The 17,582-nt window shown below is 39.8% G+C and overlaps 2 protein-coding genes across 7 annotated transcripts in view; one reads left to right on the forward strand and one right to left on the reverse strand.

Annotated features, from left to right (window-relative positions):
• On the reverse strand, positions 1–3,544 carry RAG2 (recombination activating 2). Its single transcript, XM_072791156.1, has 2 exons — positions 3,320–3,544; positions 1–3,036 (listed from the first exon to the last, which is right to left on the reverse strand). The coding sequence occupies exon 2, from the start codon at positions 3,006–3,008 to the stop codon at positions 1,425–1,427; it is 1,584 nt and encodes a 527-aa protein (XP_072647257.1). The 5' UTR covers positions 3,009–3,036; positions 3,320–3,544; the 3' UTR covers positions 1–1,424.
• Positions 3,330–17,582, forward strand: part of IFTAP (intraflagellar transport associated protein) — a 63,948-nt gene continuing 49,695 nt past the window's right edge. For 2 of the 6 annotated variants that reach the window (XM_072791165.1, XM_072791157.1), the window contains exon 1: positions 3,330–3,489. The gene's annotated coding sequence lies outside the window, so the exon portion shown is untranslated. Of the gene's footprint in view, positions 3,490–3,912; positions 4,065–4,833; positions 4,919–17,240; positions 17,344–17,582 lie in introns of those variants that run through there. The other 4 variants (XM_072791160.1, XM_072791158.1, XM_072791162.1 and 1 more) reach the window with 4 other exon arrangements.

Here is a 17,582-nt window from a genome sequence, read left to right on the forward strand (position 1 = left end):
CAAAAACAACAAAAAATCAAAACAATGGTAAATAGTTCAAAAGGAATATAAAAAAAACAAAAACAAAAGGAATATCCGTTACGCAACATTACTGAAATAAACTGAACATGATTTAATTTATCCAAGTTACTTTTAGCGCCTAAGCCATGGAACTAGTGCAGATGAACTTGTGTTCCAGGGGTTTATCTCCCATATGGTCATGTTTTCCCTAAATGTGGTAATATTACTTCACACACTGTGGACTCTCAGGGAAAACTGATGAATAATAAGCTATGGCTTAAGCCTTTTAGGATAAGGTGAGATGCTTTGCTAGAAAAATACCCCAAAGGAAAAACATTTCTTTCTAAGATAATTTCTAATTATCTATCTCTATATTGATAATTTCTATTTCTATATTGATAATTTCTATTATCAGTTGATGTCTTAATGGCTCAAAACAGTCTTTTTAACCTTCTTTCTAGGAAGTATTTAATTGGACTTCAGCAGACTCACTGATTTTATAAATTTCATTGGCAGCAAATTCCACATATCAGCTAGACTCATACACACACAAATTTATTTTTCCCCATTTAAAATATTTTAAAATTAACTTTAGAAAATTCTTTAAACTTTTTTTACTTGGGGGAAATAATATTATTATTCTTTTACGATTTCATTGGTGGTCCTCTCTTAGTGTGCTCTCTTATACTCTTTCCCCAGAATGTTAAGTAGCAGTGGACTTCAGTTTTCATTAAATCTCTCAAAGAATTGGTTCAAGTGACTTTCCTTGGTTGGTCATTTGTGCACCAGATGGTGAGGGGATCCTCTGAAGAAAGTTTATGCAGGTAACTTGGTAAGTATAACAAACTTGATGTAGATTCATTTTCTCTTCTTTCACCTCAATGGAGAATTACAGTTTCAGAATTGATATGGAACTTTTTCTGTTCACAGGCATAATCAAGAGGCCAGTTTAGAGTTAGAGGTATATAAAGAGCACTAGCGTGGGATACAAGTGTTCTTGGTTTCAATTTTTGGCCAACCACCAGGTTGTTGTATTGTACAAAATAATTCATTCAATTCCTTTGGGAGTTAGTTTCTTTATTGGTTTGATTTTGTCTTTACTACGTTATAGCTTGTTACCAAAAATCATAAGAGGGGATATAAGCTTATCTTATTATTACTGCTTCTGTATTTAAGATTCCTTGAACGAAAAAAAAAATTCAGGTCAGAAATTCTCATTTAAGATATCTTCGAGCAAGAGATTTTCAAGTATTTTTTAGCATTGTATTACGAACGCTTTCCCCAGGCACTTAATTGATAAGACTAAAAGAACACATAGATGTTTTCAATAAGCCAAAATAGAAACATACTTTTCATCATTGTCATGACTCTTTAAAATAGGTCTAAAACATTGATGCACTTGAATTTGAAAGGCTTTTGTGAAACTAATCAAATAGCCTTCTAAGAAAGGATTTCTTGGCGGGGGTCAAAATTTTCCCAGGACCTTTTTTGTGGAGGGATTTCAGTGGAGGCTTTTTTAAGGGTGGGGCTCTTTTGGGGGTTTGCAGTGCTCTTGCTATCTTCACATGCTCATTGCAGTAATACTTGTTGCTTCCTTCCGACAGATGGATGAGCGTGTGTTCTGCTAGATCCATGCACTGGGCATGGACCCAGTGCCCATCTCCATGAGAGCAGTAGATCATGGCAGGTTTGTTGAGCTCCGTTGAATAAAATGGTACCCAAGTGTTGACATCCACATCGCAAGTAGGGCAGCATGTAATCCAGTAGCCTGTCTCCGACTCATCTTCCTCATCGTCTTCATTATAGGTGTCAAATGCATCATCACCATCAAAACTATTTGCTTCTGCGCTGAAACAAAACTCTTCTGAGTCTTCAAAGGGAGTGGAGTCCCCTGGATCTTCCGTTGATGTCTGACTATTTGCGAGTGTTTTCTGATCTTCATTCGCATCATCTTCAGCACATTTCAACATATAGAAATAGAAAGCTTCTGAAGTAGCCTGTTTATTGTCTCCTGGTATTCCAAGGAAGACAGTTCCATTTCCCATGCTGCTCCCAAACCAGATCTTGCTGTGCTTAATATCTGGGGTCCAATCTGGAGTCTCCATCTCATGAATTTCTATCTTATCGCCCTCGAAAGACACCGTGTTGCAGACCAACCTCTTTTGATTTTCAAGCTGATAGCCACCAACGATAACAAATTCATCACTCTTTGTTTGAGTCAGGATTGCACTGGAGACGGAGATCCCTCCTGGCAAAACTGTGCAACTCACAGCGGGGCTACCCAGGGGGAGATCAACTTTTATTCTGTATAGGTTGGCAGGGCGGATGTTATTGGCAAGTGAATGTCCTCCTAAGATATAAATGGTATCATTTCTGGCAATGGAGACATGAAAAGATAGCCCATCCTGAAGTTCTGGAAGTAGGTATGATGTAGAGCACCCAAATTCAAAATCCACCAAGAAGACATGGGGCAGACAGTCAGCTACGCTATTCCATTTTTCCGTGGTTCTTTGGGCAGCAGGAATGTAAGACCGTCCTCCAAAGAGAACTCCCATGCTTCTCCCTTGACTATACACCATGTCAATGGAATGACCATATCTGGCTTCAGGAACATCTCCTTCCAGGTCTTTCTCGGTGCAGCGAAAGGTCACCTTTTTGTTGTTCTTGCCAACAACAGACATGACATAAATCTTATCTGAAAGCTCATTGTTTGGTGTTTTCCCTCCATGGATGATGTACTCATGCTTTCCAGATTCTAAGCTGCCTCTGAATATGCAAGTGGCCGGGTAACGAAGAGGAGGAAGGTAGCAGGAATCTTTGGAGAAAACTGCAGGCTTCAGTTTGAGATGGTTATGCTTTACATCAAAGTGGAAAACTCCAGTGGGGCAAGACCTCTTTGGCCACCCTTTCTGGCCAAAGAAGAAAACTTGTCCATCAAAATTCATCAGTGAGAAGCCTGGTTGAATTAAGGCCACGTTATTACTGACTGTTACCATCTGTAATGACATATTTTCCAATCCTGGGTAGATCTTTTATCTGGAAGAATTGTAAAAAAAAAAAAAAAAAAAAAAAGACTTATTGTATCTAGTCATATAAAAATCACTATGCTTAGATCATCTCATGTTTAAAAAGTCAAAAAAAAAAAAAAGTTCTTCTACAAGCTTGTAATTAGCTGAATTAGCAAACCCCAGGCAGTCAGGTAAGCAAAGAGCCCCAGAACCTTCCTTCTCAGTAGGCATCCAAGCAACTGGGACCTGTTTTAGACCTGGACCATCCTCCCTTGGGTTTCTGGGAATTGTAGTCCCTTCCCCCCCCTCACCTTGCCCGCTTGCCGGCAGGAAGAACTACATTTCCCAGGAATCCGTTCTCCCGGCGAGGGTTTGCGCTGCCCCAGGAGAGGAGACTCCTAGGATGCGTCCCCGAATAGAGACGCTCCGAGTGCGAAGTGATTAGAGATGCGAGCCCAGGCGGGAAACTAGGGGACGGGAGGTGAGAGTGGCTGACGCGCACCCCGCACGCGGGACTCGGGCGGGCCGCGGCAGCGGGGGGAGCCGGCGGCTTCCGGGGCCTCGCCGACGGGTGGCCGGTGGGGAGCCCCGCTGCCGGGGGCCCCGGGGCGGTTGCCTGGCAACGGCAGCCTGGAGGGACGCCGTGGCTGGGGCGTCGTTGCAGACTGGACGCAGCTGCACCCCCGGGCGTCCCTAGGATGCCGGGACCGGGCGGGGGGGAGTTGGGGGAGCGTGCACCGGGGGCCCCGAGGTCCCCAAAGCCGTGACCGCTTCACAGAAGCCAAGGATCCCCTGCTCGCCTGACCTTAGGGCGAGCCGCGAGGACTCCCCCCGCCCCTTCTCCTCTGGTCTCTCGTCTTCCCCTTGCCTCCCCCTCCCTCCCTCCCTCCCCTTCTCTCTTTAGGAAAGCTGGTTCGTGGCTTGACCTACTCCACAGCTCTTTGCAGCCCGGGACATTGGAAATGATTCTTTAACACCCGTCGCAAGGCAGGCCCCCAGGACCATTCAGGAGGCTTCCTGCTAGTGTCACAGTATTTTCAAAAAGGCATTGATGGAGTAAGCTTGATAGGCTTTTATTTACATTATTAGCACTCACCTTAGAGAGAGAGAGAGAGAGAGGCCAGGAGCCTTGATAACGCACGTGTAGTTTGCAGAGTGAGGTCACCTTAGACAGAGGGGCCAGGAGCCTTGATAACGCACGTGCAGTTTGCAGAGTGAGGTCACCTTAGACAGAGAGAGGGGCCAGGAGCCTTGATAACGCACGTGCAGTTTGCAGAGTGAGGTCAAAGGCACCGCAAGAGAACAGATTCCTGACTGTTGAAATTGTTACCCTGCTCCAAAAACAGCTCGAAGCAGAGTCTCTGCAGGTGGCTCTCAGGCCTTCAGAGTCTGGATTCAGACCCACCTGCTAATTCTATGAACTCGGCATTTAACACCCCTCTCTGTCTCGGATTTCCCCATCTGCAGATGAGATGATTACCCACCTCCTTGGTGGACGTAAGTCATGATTGGTAAAAATCAATACAGCATTTATTAAATCAGTGAGTAAGGCTCATAGAATGGGGCCTGGCATGCTGGTCGTCTTTATGATCATGCCTGGACTTCTCAACAGTAAAGATTGTTAGTGCCCAGGTACCTGCCAGTCACGGCAGGTGGTGTTTGTAACGTTGGAGATGGTGAGAAGGGATCCGGTCAGTGGGTGTAAAACCATTAACTTTTTAGACCGACGAGAATTGGATAAGCACATACAAGGGAGATGCTGGTAGTGAGCCTGAGTTAAATAACAGGAAATAATTCATTTATTCTTCTGTTCCCCTTTCTCTAGCCCTTCATTAAGTATGCAGACTTTGACGTCTGAGTCCAAACCTGGGCTCTGATACTTAGCTGCCAAGATGGTGTAACAATCTTGGGCAAGTCATTTTTTTTTTCCCTCTCTGTTCTTTCTTTCCTGTAAAATGGGAGGAGCAGTAGGACCTGTTTGTTGGGTTGTTTTGAAGGATAAGTGGGTTAACACATGTTAAGTCACGAAGCACAGTGCTGCTCGGCGCATTACAAGCATTTAATAAATGTCATCTGATCCTATGTTTTTATTCTCCCCGCAGAACTTCCTTGGACCATTTAGAATCTGTGGTCAGTCTGATGAGATGTTGGTGGGGCTTTTTGGCTTTGAAGCACTTTTGTAGATCAGACGTAGTTGATGGAGAACTCAATGTTCTCTGCTTAGTGTAGCTGGGAAAGTCCTCAAGGTGTGCTAGTTTAATGATCCTCTTGAGAGTCATTAAGCCAAACGAGGACATGGTGAATGAGAAGGATTATTACTGAAGTCACGAAAGAAAGCCTGCCTCTTCTTCAGGCCCCGGTATTTGTAGGTTCAGCAACTTGCCCTACTAATGAAATAACACGGGCATTTTCTTTATGCGTGGCCTATCCAAGTATGCGGAAGACAAAGCTTTTGTGGACTAAGAAAATGCTCTGCATTAGAATTAAAAGGAAATGTTGCTGACTCTCGATTCAGTAAACAAAAACCATAAGTGGTTGCACTCAGCATGGTATGTTGATGATTGTCAGAGAGTTGTCCACTTTTGGGTGGAGGGAGCCCTGAAGCCAAACCTGTTCGTGTTAAACACCTCTGAAGACTGTTATTGGGATATAAAGCAAGCCATGCCGGGGTAATGGATTCCAGATCTCAAGGGATGAGCGAGCATACACCAGGAACACTTGCTTTTAAACAGCGAGGGTTTTTTTTTTTTTTTTTTTTTTTTTTTTATAAAGTTTTCATTATAGCCCACTGGGTTCATTTTAGGGAATTCCGCTTCTCATGAGTGAAAAACATGATTACTGTAGATTAACAGACACATTTTCTTAGGCAAGACATAAGGAATACTACCCACTTTTTGTAGTTTAGTTTTTGGGTCCCTGAAGATTCCTGACCTGTTCTCCCTTGGATGCCCCGCTCTCAGTACACCTCATGATTTCAGGGCCCTAAAAACAGTCGTGAGTTTTATTACTGTTAGGATGAATTTTCTCTCCTCTTGTAACACAGTTCAAGGATTTGTGCGTTTAATTTTTAGAATACCCATTTTAAACCATGACCAGGTGACTTAGAATTTAAAGAATAAACAGGAACATTGAAAGCATCTTTACATTATTTTGCCATATGTATTTTTAGTTTTTGAAATTTGCTTTATGAAATGTTTTCACTGGCCGTACATAATTATATATTTTCCATGGTTTTAATATGACTATATTAGTTGCATCTTGGTTTTTAAGAGTTTTTAGAAGGTTATACTAGAACTAAAATAATCTACTTTCTTTAAATAGGCTGGATAAGAAAGGGCAGCTTTTGAAAAAGAAGACACTGTTCTCCAGCTGAAGGAAGTTTCAAAGTCAACACATTAAAGATTCTTTTTAACAGACAGAAATAGAGGACCAATAAATTTATACAATTTTCCCAACCCCATGCTAACATTCCTCAGCAGGGAGGTTTTCATTTATTCACTGTGAAGCTAGGGCATAGTTGAGAATCAAAAGAAGGACTAATGGTGTGGGGTCTGGGTTTGTAGTTTCTTGTGTCTGAACTAACTCTTTCTTCCTTCCAAAGAAAGGTACTGTACTCTGAGGCATTAAATCTTACTGATCAGTGTTGCCCATGTTTTCCTGATTGCTCCAAAATAGCAGGTAACCTCATGTAGCTGCAGTCATTTTGTGCATGAATTAACACTATCTTGCACAGCTAATCAGGTTCGAGGCATACATTATTTGATTTTTTTGCTGGCACCGAAGCTAGGATTAGGTCTTTTTCCTGACACTTAATGCCAGAGAAGTATTTACGTACTGAGATTAACACATGGGCTCTGATGCCACAGGAATTAAATCCTTGCAGCAGCCTGATACCAGAAAGCTCCATAGTTTCCAAATTTTACGGCATCCCTTCCCCATCTGGACACCCAATCCATCTGTAACTAACATGCTCCTGAAGTGGGGCATCATCCTTCCCTTAACGTTGACAAACGTGGGTGCCCATCTTTTAGCTTTGGTAGAAACGAAGGTATTGGACCTACCTGAAGGCCAGAGGGGATGCTCACCCCTCTCTGAATCTTTGCCGCTAAACCAGGTAGTAAATGTCAGCACTTGGGTAAGGTTCACTGACTGCCCACTCTGACCGTGGCAGGCAGAAGGCGCACAGTAAAGAGAGCGTGTATATGTGCCTACAGATGTTGCAGTGAACACTGATCTAACGGGAGTAACCGACTGTGACCGTTTTTTTTTTTTTTTTTCTTTAGATGGTTGAGGGAGATATCCACCTGGGTATACTCTCAAGATTTAACTATTTCCTAACTGGTGAACAATAGAAATACAATCCACTATTTGTAAAGACAAAACAAAACAAAACAAAACACCAAGCCCCACAAGAACCATCTGGCTGAAACACCTGATTCTTATCTTTATTAAAAACATTTTAGAAAAAATGTAGAAGAAAATGAATATAATTCCTGTGACTTAAATAATACTGTTCAAATCAAATGAAACATTACTTTTCCTAAGGCAGATACCACTAACACAAGTGCCAGTCATTTTGATCTTGAATTGTTCTTCAACAGTCTCATTTTCTTTAATGCAGAGCTCAGAAGTCATTGTAATTATTGGAGGCCTCCTACCAACTTTGTATCGGGAGCTGCTGTGTAATATTGTTCAGCAGAATGATTAAGAAAACGGGCTTTGGAGTCAAACTGACCTGGTTTTCTTCGCCAGCTCTGCCGTTTGCCAGTGGAGTCATCCTAAACTCTAAGCCTCTGTTTCTCTGTCTCTGAAGTGGGGATGCTAGAAGTAGTCACCTCAAAAGATTGTTGCAAAAAGATTAAGTCAGATAATGTCTGTAAAGTGCTCGGTGCCCGTAGCAACGAATGAGAGTTCCTGTTGCTGCGTATCCTCGCCAGCATTTGGTGGTGTCCATGTTCTGGATTCTGGTCATTCTAACAGCTGGGTAGCATGCTGTCTCCTTGTCTTATTTTCTATTTCTATTTCCCTGATGACATATGATGTGGAGCATCTCTTCATGTGCTTTTCTTTTTTGGTCATCTGTCTATCATCTTTGATCAAGTGTCTGTGTAGTCTTTAGCTCATTTTTTAATCAGGTTGTTTGTTTTCTTATTGTTGAATTTTAGAAGTTCTTTGCATATTTTGGATAACAGTCCTTTATCAGATGTGTCTCTGGCAAATATTCTCTCCCAGTCTGTGGCTTTTCTTTTTATTCCCTTGTCAGTGTCTTTGCAGAGCAGAAGTTTTTAATTTTAATAGGCCCATCTTACCAATTATTTCTTTTGTGGATTGTGCCTTTGGTATTGTATCCATGTTGCCATACCCATGAACTATGAACTTTTTAGTTTTGCATTTTTTTGTTTAGGTCTGTGGTCCATTTGAGTTAATTCTCACGAGGGGTATAAAATCTGTGGCTAGATTCATTTCTTACCTGAAGAAATCCGGTTGTTCCAGAATCTTTGTGGAAAAGACTATGCTATACTGTATTGCCTTTGCTCCTTTGTTAAAGATCAGTTGATTGTATTTATATGGATCTATTTCAGTGCTCTCCGTTGTGTTCTGTTGATATGTTTGTCTATTCTTTCATTAATAGCATACTGTTTTGATTACTGTAGCTGATTTAATTTTAAAACAATTCATTAAAGACAGTTACATCAGGAATCCCAGGGTTGCTCAGTGGTTTAGCACCTGCTTTTGGCTCAGGGTGTGATCCTGGGGTCCCAGGATCGAGTCCTGCATCGGGCAACCTCCATGGAGCCTGCTTCTCCCTCTGCTTGTGTCTCTGCCTCTTTCTGTGTCTCTCATGAATAAATAAATAAAATCTTAAAAAACAAAACAAAACAAAACAGTTACATCAGGAAAAATATATACCACTCATTAGCCCATCACCTAATCATAGAATTTTTTTTATTGATTTGTGCTCTATTACAGTTTTATCCAAATATATACATATTTTACCTGGTTATAATGAGAATGAATTAAATTTTTTTTATCTTTTTAATATAACATTTCATATATGCTATGAAATGTATATTTTACTTCCACCTTTATCATTTTTGATAACTTCCTAAAATTCCATTAAGTATATATAATTAATTTATCTGGCCATCTACCATTGTTGGTCATTTAATCAGTTTCCATGTGGCTTAGGTGATAGAATACATGATCAAAGGTAGACAGGTCTGAATTTGAGTCTCAGGTCTGCCACTTGCTTGCTAAATGATCCTTCTGAGCTTCGGTTTCCTTATCTCTAAAACAGAGATGATACCTGCCCTATTGTAAGAATTAATGAGTATAAAGTGCATGGTATAGAAGAGTATACTCAGGGGCAGCCCCGGTGGCGCAGCGGTTTAGCGCCGCCTGCAGCCCAGGGCGTGATCCTGGAGACCCTGGATCGAATCCCACATCAGGCTCTCTGTATGATGCCTGCTTCTCCCTCTGCCTGTGTCTCTGCCTGTGTCTCTGCATCTCTCTCTCTGACTCTATGAATAAATAAATAAAATAAAAATCTTAAAAAAAATTAAAAAAAAAAAAGAAGAGTATACTCAGTAAATCTTGTCTGATGATGATGATGCTGTAAATATGTATCTACAAGTGACTTTTAATTCCTAGCAAAATTTTAGGATATATTTTTAGAGCTGACTTTTTAAAAACCGATGAGTAGCTCAGTTGTTTGGTTTTCATCATTTGAAGTGTTGGTCCATCCTTCAAAAAAGCATCATCATCTCTTCTGGTAACTTCCATGATGTTTTTTTTTTCTTTGTCTGCAAAAGAGTATTGGATTATTTCCCTGACCTGTTTATGGTGTCATATAATGATTATAGTACTTGAAATTCCAGCATCATGAAATGACAGCTCTCATGAAGTTGACACATTGGTTATCTCCACATTAAATACACATAAGAAATATAGCAGAGAAACCATGGGTAGGTTTAGGCAAGTATTTTCACCTTTGTATTTTACTAACATCAAAAAACAAACAAGTAGTTGCTGAATGGGTTAGTTGTTTCTTGAAGCAGCTGGAAATTAACCACACATTTGGATATGGGTTTTAAAACCCTCAGCTTTTGCCACACCATTAGGAGGGCATTGAGCTTGCAGCAAGATCCCAGTCTACTAAAGTGCTCAGCATAGAAACTAAATGTGAAATAATAAACAGTATTTACTGATCATCTACTATGTATAGAGGCATGTGGAGAATTAGAAAAATCATCACAGACACAAGTTTGCCTTTAAGGAACATACATGGTATTGGACAAAGCAACCTTACATTCTTCTTACCGTCACCCTTATTTTTTTTTTTTTTAAGATTTTATTTATTTATTCATGAAAGACAGAGAGAGGCAGAGACACAGGCAGAGGGAGAAGTAGGCTCCCTGCAGGAAGCCCGATGTGGGACTCTATCCTGGGACCCTGGGATCACGCCCTGACCCAAAGGTAGACGTGCGACTGCTGAGCCACCCAGGCATCCGCTTACCCTCACCCTTAAAAAGTCTTACAAGTTCACCAAGAAATCATAATTATCATTATCATAATTATCAAATCATAATTATAGGTTACTCCGCCCATTCTTTTTTTTTCTTTTTTGTATATTTTTTTATTGGCGTTCGATTTGCCAACATGACCCCCAGGGCTCATCCGTCAAGTGCCCCCCTCAGGGCCTGCCCACCTCCCCTTCCTCTACCTCCTGTTTCCCAGAGTTAGGAGACTCTCATGCTTTGTCACCCTCTCTGATTTTTCCCACTCATTTTCTCTCCTTTCCTCTATTTCCTCCCTTTCGCTATTTTTTATATTCCCCGTGTGAGTGAGACCCTATAATGATTGTCCTTCTTCGATTGACTTACTTCACTCAGCATAATACCCTCCAGTTCCATCCACATCGAAGCAAATGGTGGGTATTTATCGTTTCTGAAGGCTTACTCAGCCCATTCTTACACTTTGAGGCAGAATCAAATTCAAACTTCTGAAATATATTGATTTCTCTCACCTTACATCCAAAAAACAGTGGCTAATTAAAGAATGCAAGTCAGTGCAATTACAGAAGAAAATAATTTTTATTTCACAGCAGGGAGATAAAAGTAACAGGCTGTTCTGACATAGTAATTGAACAATTAGGAAGCATAATTGGAGAAAAACAGAATGCCAGCGATGGAAGACAGCTTCAAATCCAGTCCCTTTAGCTTTACATTCAAACAACTTAAGGTCAGAAAAGTTAACCCACGTGACAAGAGTAACACAGCTGCAGGGGTGTATACAGGGTGGGTTGAAAGGCAGGGGAGAAGCACTCTTGTGTGAATCCATAACTGTTTTTCGAGAAGTGCAGAGAGCCCCTCAAGCATTTCCATCCCCGTTTTATAAATGGAGAAACAAATTACGCTGTTGCGCAATGAATTAATAAGTGTTAGGGATAAGGTCAGGAACAACTTTTTGTAGCGCCCTGATCAGAATAGACAATATTTACTTTTGAAATAAGTGGCTGATTTTTAAGGAAATTAATATAAATAGCATAGGAAAAGGAGATACTTGACTTGTTGTTGAGTAAATCCCATACTAGGAGCCACAACTGAAACTGGCAAAGAAGAGAAAAGAGGAAGGAAAAGGAAATATACAGGAGGAAGCAATCTACAGTTAGCATGATGGATTGTCAAGAACATGACAAGTGACTTGTCACTTTTTATTTAGGGCTATTAATTAAATATGGCCTCCTGACTGGAATGACTGGTATTTTTCCTGTGTTTCATTGTTCTGTGATTTAAGGTGGACTCTTCGCTGTAAAATAAAGCGGAGAAAAATTTCAGAGGTGTTGTACTAGAAAAAATTCACTTCAAAAAATTTTATTTTTAGAGAAGGAGTGATTTTGTGTTTCTTAGTTACTATCTTTGGATGTAGAAGCCTTGTTGATGTGTGTTATGTTGTGTTCACTGAGGCAAAATTGTGAGTAAAATGCTGAGATTAGTTGGGAGCTGGGAAAGTACTGAGGCACACTTATTCTACAGTCATGGGAATTTAGAATAAAAAATAGTTGGGAAATGCATCTCTAAAATCTTCTTTTAAGAGAATGTCAAATGAAAAGGTCGATTTTATTAGCAAGGTCTGGCATTTGGAACACTTAGAAATGAATTTCTGCAAGCAGAGTTGATTTAGTTGGGTTTGTCTACACCTGCTCCTAACTAGCTGTGTGGCTTTTGCTTTAAAGCAAGCTTTCTGGTATTGTAAAAGTGCTGTGACAGGCTCAGGAAGCTGGAGAGAAGGGATAACTTTAATTAAGAGTGGATGCCTTTCGTGTTACAATTGTTATGCAGTAGAGAAAGCATAAGCATTAATGGGACATTGCATCCCACGTGAAAGTGGGATTACAGTTTTAGCTCAGTTGAAATGATTGAATATTATTGCATGATTATAGAGCTATAAACTTGACTCAGACCCTGTACTGCCTCTGCTGGATTTGCAGCTTTACCAGGGTCCTTGAAAAAAGTGTTCAGTGAAAGATTTACTGTTATCATTCATAACTCACCGATGTCATTGATTACATTTCTGAAGATAGGAGATCAGTTTTGAATGTGGTTGAAATACGTGTAGTGGACATTTTTCTTGATAAATGTGCTAGTCTAGAGCTCATGTACATGTAGGAGCTTTATTAGGGGATGAAGGTAGGGTATTTACTTGGTGATTAACCATAACTTGATCTTTTTTTAAGAAAGGGAATAAACAAAAGTGGTAGTGAAAAAGAAGTCTTTCTGATATCCAAAACAGTAGATTTTCTGAAATTTGTCTTATGGTATATCCTTCACATTCCATGTCCACTGATAATCTGCTTTTTAACAAAACAATAGGGAGTGAGTGAGGAGAGGAAGTTTTTTTGTTTTTGTTTTTAGGGTAGAGGAAGTTTGAATAGATAACTGCATTTTTCCTTGTTTAATGGAATTGATAACTGTGTAATTGAAAATAGTCCAATACTCAGTTGACCTGCCTCAGTGAGTCAATGCAGACATTTCTGGATTGACTTAAACAGCTTGAAGGAAGAGTATATTTTGGGTAAATAAAATTGATTTTATACAATCTGCTGATGAACAGCAAGGCTTAATGAATGATAGCCTCAAGAAACCTCATTACAGTAGCTTGGATGGATGAGCAGGAAAGGGAAGCAAATTTTTCAAGAGGAAAGTTTCTGCTTAAACATGTAATTTTATAGATTAGTGTTATTCCCATCCCCCCAGAGCTTTCTACAGGGGGAAAACAATCAACATACACGAGTTCGAACATTCTTGGTAAACTTTTAGTGATGATTTTCTTTTCCTTAATCTTTTTTTTTTGCCTTAATTGGCTTAGCCTTTTTTTTTTTCTGCCCTTCTTCCCCTCCTTCCAAACTTTTAACTCTGAAATAATTACAGATCACAGTATAAATTCACATAATGTTGCAAAAAAAATGTACAGAGATTTTATGCACGCCTTGTTTCAGCTTTTTGCAGTGTTAGCATCTTGTATATCTGTAGTATAATATAAAAATCTGGAAACTGATATTGGTGCAATCCATAGAATATATTCAGATTTTACCAGTTATATATACACTAATTTTATGTGTGTGTGTGTGTGTGTGTGTGTGTAGTTCAACTGTATCACATGTGTAGCCTTGTATAACCACCGCCATAGTCAAGATACTCAGCTGCACCACGGCTACAGGACTCATGCTACCCTATTTATATTCGCATCCATCCCCTTCTCCAGCCCAATTCCCAAGTAGTCTGTTCTCCAGCTCCATAATTATGTTGTTTCATGAATGTTACATAAGTGGAATCATGCAGTGTAGCCTTTTGTGATTGGCTTTCTTCACTAAGCACAATTTCTTTGAGATTCATCCAAACTGTTGCATAAATTGATAGTTTGTTCCTTTTTATTGCTGAATAGTATTCCATGGTATGAATGTACCATGGTTTGCTTTACTATTCACCTATTAAAGGACTTTTGAGTAGTTGTCCCCTTTTTGGCTGTTAATGAATAAAGCTGCTATGAACATTCACATACAAGTGCTTGCATGGGAATAAGACTTTATTTCTCTGGGATTGCACCCAAGAGTGCAATTGTTAGTTTGTATGGTAAGTCCGTTTTCAGTTTTGGAAAGAAATGCCAACCATTGTCCAGAGTGACTGAATCATAGCAGTGAATGAGTTAGCCAGTTCTGCCTCCTTGCCAGCATTTTGTGTTCTCACAATTTTTCTGATGATTCTTCTCACCCATTCCGAGGAGTATGTAGTGATAGCTCATTGTGGTTTTAATTTAGATTTCTTTCTTTTTTTTTTTTTTTAAGGTTTTATTTATTCATGAGAGACACACAGAGAGAGGCAGAGACACAGGCAGAGGGAGAAGTAGGCTCCATGCAGGGAGCCTGATGTGGGGCTTGATCCCAGGACTCCAGGATCACACTCTGAGCGGAAGGCAGACACTCAACCACTGAGCCACCCAGGCATCCCTAAGTTATATTTCTTTAATGGCTAATGATAGTAAATATCTTTTTATGAGATTATATGTCATTTATATATCGTCTTTGGTGAAATGTCTGTGCATGCCTTTAGTTTTTTTTTTTTTTTTTAAATTGGATTTTTCTTTAATAGTGGGTTTTAAGAGTTTTTTTTTATATGTTTTATGTGCTGGTTCTGTGTTGTATGTGTAATTTATAAACATTTTCTCCCAGCCTGTGATTTGTCTTTTCATCTTAGTAAGATCTTTCACAGAACAAAGTTTTGAATTTTGATGTGGTTTATCACTTTTTCTTCTAGATCATGCTTTTGGTGTCAAGTCTAAGAACTCTTGGCCTAGTCCTATGTCCTAAAGATTGTTTATATTTTTTTGTACTTCTTTTATAAAATTCACTATTTTGAGTTGATATGTTTTTATTGTTCTTACTCCTGTTACAGCCTTCATTTAAAAATACTTCCACTCCATTCCATATTGCTCTAATTTAAAAATAATAACCATATGAGTCATCAGAGCCATTCTTGTTCCAAAAATGGAGTCTTGTATAGAATGTGTAGATTATAATCATCTTTAGGAGAGGAACTAGATCTGTTTCTGTTCAGGCAGCTTTTGTGGTATCTGTGTTTATGGTAAGCAGGTACTTAGCCCACATTTTTTATTAGATGCAGTTTTTAATATGGGTGTCTTCTTTTTCTCTTTTCCTCATGGTGAGATTTTTGTCAACCAAAAAAAATATAGCAGAGACATGGATGGCTTCTATACTAAGACCTTTGCATGGATGACTGCTTCTTCTTTCTGAAGCTTTGAAGTCAGTAGTAATCCCCAAGCTTTTCCCAACTCCCAAATACGTCCTTTAAAATTCACTGCAGAAGTATACCTAAAGGAAGTGTTTTTTTTTTTCCTAGAGAGGGAGGGAGAGAGAGCTGGGGAAGAAAGGGGGTGTGGAGGGGTGGAGGGAATAGGAGAGAGAGAATCCTAAGCAGGCTTCATGCCCATCACGGAGCCCGATGCAGGGCTCAGTCTCACAACCCTGAGATCATGACCTGAGCCAAAGTCAAGAGTTGGACACTTAACCAACTGAGCCACTCAGGCATCCTGGGGAAGTCTTTATATAGAGGTCTATATGCTCTCAACATTTTGGTGATAATGAAGAATTCTGTAACTTCAAGTGTTAGGAAAGGTTTGTTAGGAGAAACAGAACTTGAAGTGCAGCATACTCTTTGATGCTAGAATTGTTTTTTATCTTACCCTGATAAAACACAGTAGAGGAGTTACTGTGCACACATACACGTGCATAACACACATGCTTTGCCTTGCTTCACCTCAAGGTGTTTTGTATGTTATTGGGGTACAAAGTGTAGTTGGAGGTCTAGGTATACCCATCTGGGTGGGATTGCTGCCTTCCCCTTAATTTCCTGCTGACTTCATGGATGCCTTAAAATTCATAATGAGAAGCATGTCATTTACTACTTTCGATATGAGAACCACAATACTGCTCCTCATCAATAGTCATTACTTGGTAAAAACCCTACCTAAAGTTTCCTTCCCAGATTTATTCATTTATTCTTTATCACTGGACTAGATGACCAATGACCTTCAGGTTTCTGTCAACCCTGAGAATCTGTGACACTTCCAGTCATTGGATTTCTTTCTCTCTCTTTAATATGATCTAAAAGACACGAAAAATATTAGAGGATGCAAATAGGTGTAGTTCAGTCAAGGGAGAGGAAACCAGGTGTCTTCTATCACATATATAAATCTGTATACTTGACGTATAATTTGGTATTTTAGAAATTTGCCCATTTTCCAAAATATAAACGAAGACCCAACCTGTGAGATACCAAGATCGATGGCTTCATTTCCGTAGGCAAGGTGAATTCTTTTGATAATATTCCATCTTACCAGCCAGCATAGCAGGAGATTCTTGTTGAGCAGAACTATGAAAGTTTGAGAAAGTGGATTTTGACAGCCTCTGCACAACTCTTTAAAAATGTGTTATTATTTATTATTTTAGAATATCAGCAGTAAACCTCACAGCTTAAAAAAGACAACCCCTTTTTTTGCCAACACACAACTCTCTGTGCTGTTAAAAAGCAGGTTAAACACATTAGGAGGAGACTACCTCATGGCGCCTTGTTTCCAAAGACTTAACCACTCTTTGCCTCTGAAACTGTATTGTGTTTAGGTAGGTTGTGTTAGGCAGAGATCTGAAGATAAACAGCCAAGATGTGCTAAACCAGTGGTGATAGTTCCACATGCAATATTTCATAAAAACGTCCTTTCAGAGAGCACAGAACACCAACTGGCTTGAGTGATTGTTAGTTTCATTATTTGGTAGTAGAAAACAGGACCCCAGGAAGATTATGTGATTTTTCTCTCCACCTCTCAGTGACTGGAGAGGAAGAGAACCAAGCCTGTGGTCTTTCTGTGAAATTTAGTAGTCCAGGCAGAGGAAGACACTCCCTCCCTGTGTCCCCTCCTAGAAACTGTGATATTCAAAGTGTTGTGTGGGATTTACTGGCCAATATTTTCTATACATACACTTATCATCATAACATGTTCTGGGTATTTTATGTGGGGCTCTAAGCCTTAAGAGTCTCATGCTCTACTGATGGAGCTAGCCGGGTGCTGCTGTAAGCCTTAAAACTTAAAAACCAAACCAAAACAAAGAACCTTGTTATGGGCAAGTGTCTCTCTCTCTCTTCTTTTTTTTTTATTTAGAAAAATACTTCATGATAAAAAACACAAACATATGTGAATGGCAACTGAAAAAGCATCGCTTCCTTCTAGAAAACCACTAGGATTTGCATAAACCGCTTGACTGGTAAATGATTATCTGCTCCGTCAGTCCCTGGGGACTTTTAGCATTAGGTTATGTATTTTTGTAGATAAGGAAAGTTCTGAATTTGAAGGTGGGTATTTGTTAAACTCTTTAAATAATGACAGTTTATGAAACTGGATTTTCCAGAAGTCTTCATAAAAAGTCAATAGAAACACTACCTCTTCTGTATTGTGATCACCACATGAATAAAATTAAACCTCGAAGGAGGTTGAATCCTTGCT

The sequence above is a fragment of the Canis lupus genome, chromosome 21, assembly GCF_048164855.1.
Source record: "Canis lupus baileyi chromosome 21, mCanLup2.hap1, whole genome shotgun sequence".
NCBI classification, from domain to species: Eukaryota; Metazoa; Chordata; class Mammalia; order Carnivora; family Canidae; genus Canis; species Canis lupus.

Bases quoted from the DNA above. Each gene is read 5' to 3' on its own strand.
- RAG2 (XM_072791156.1), bottom strand. From the start codon at position 3,008: ATGTCATTACAGATGGTAACAGTCAGTAATAACGTGGCCTTAATTCAA.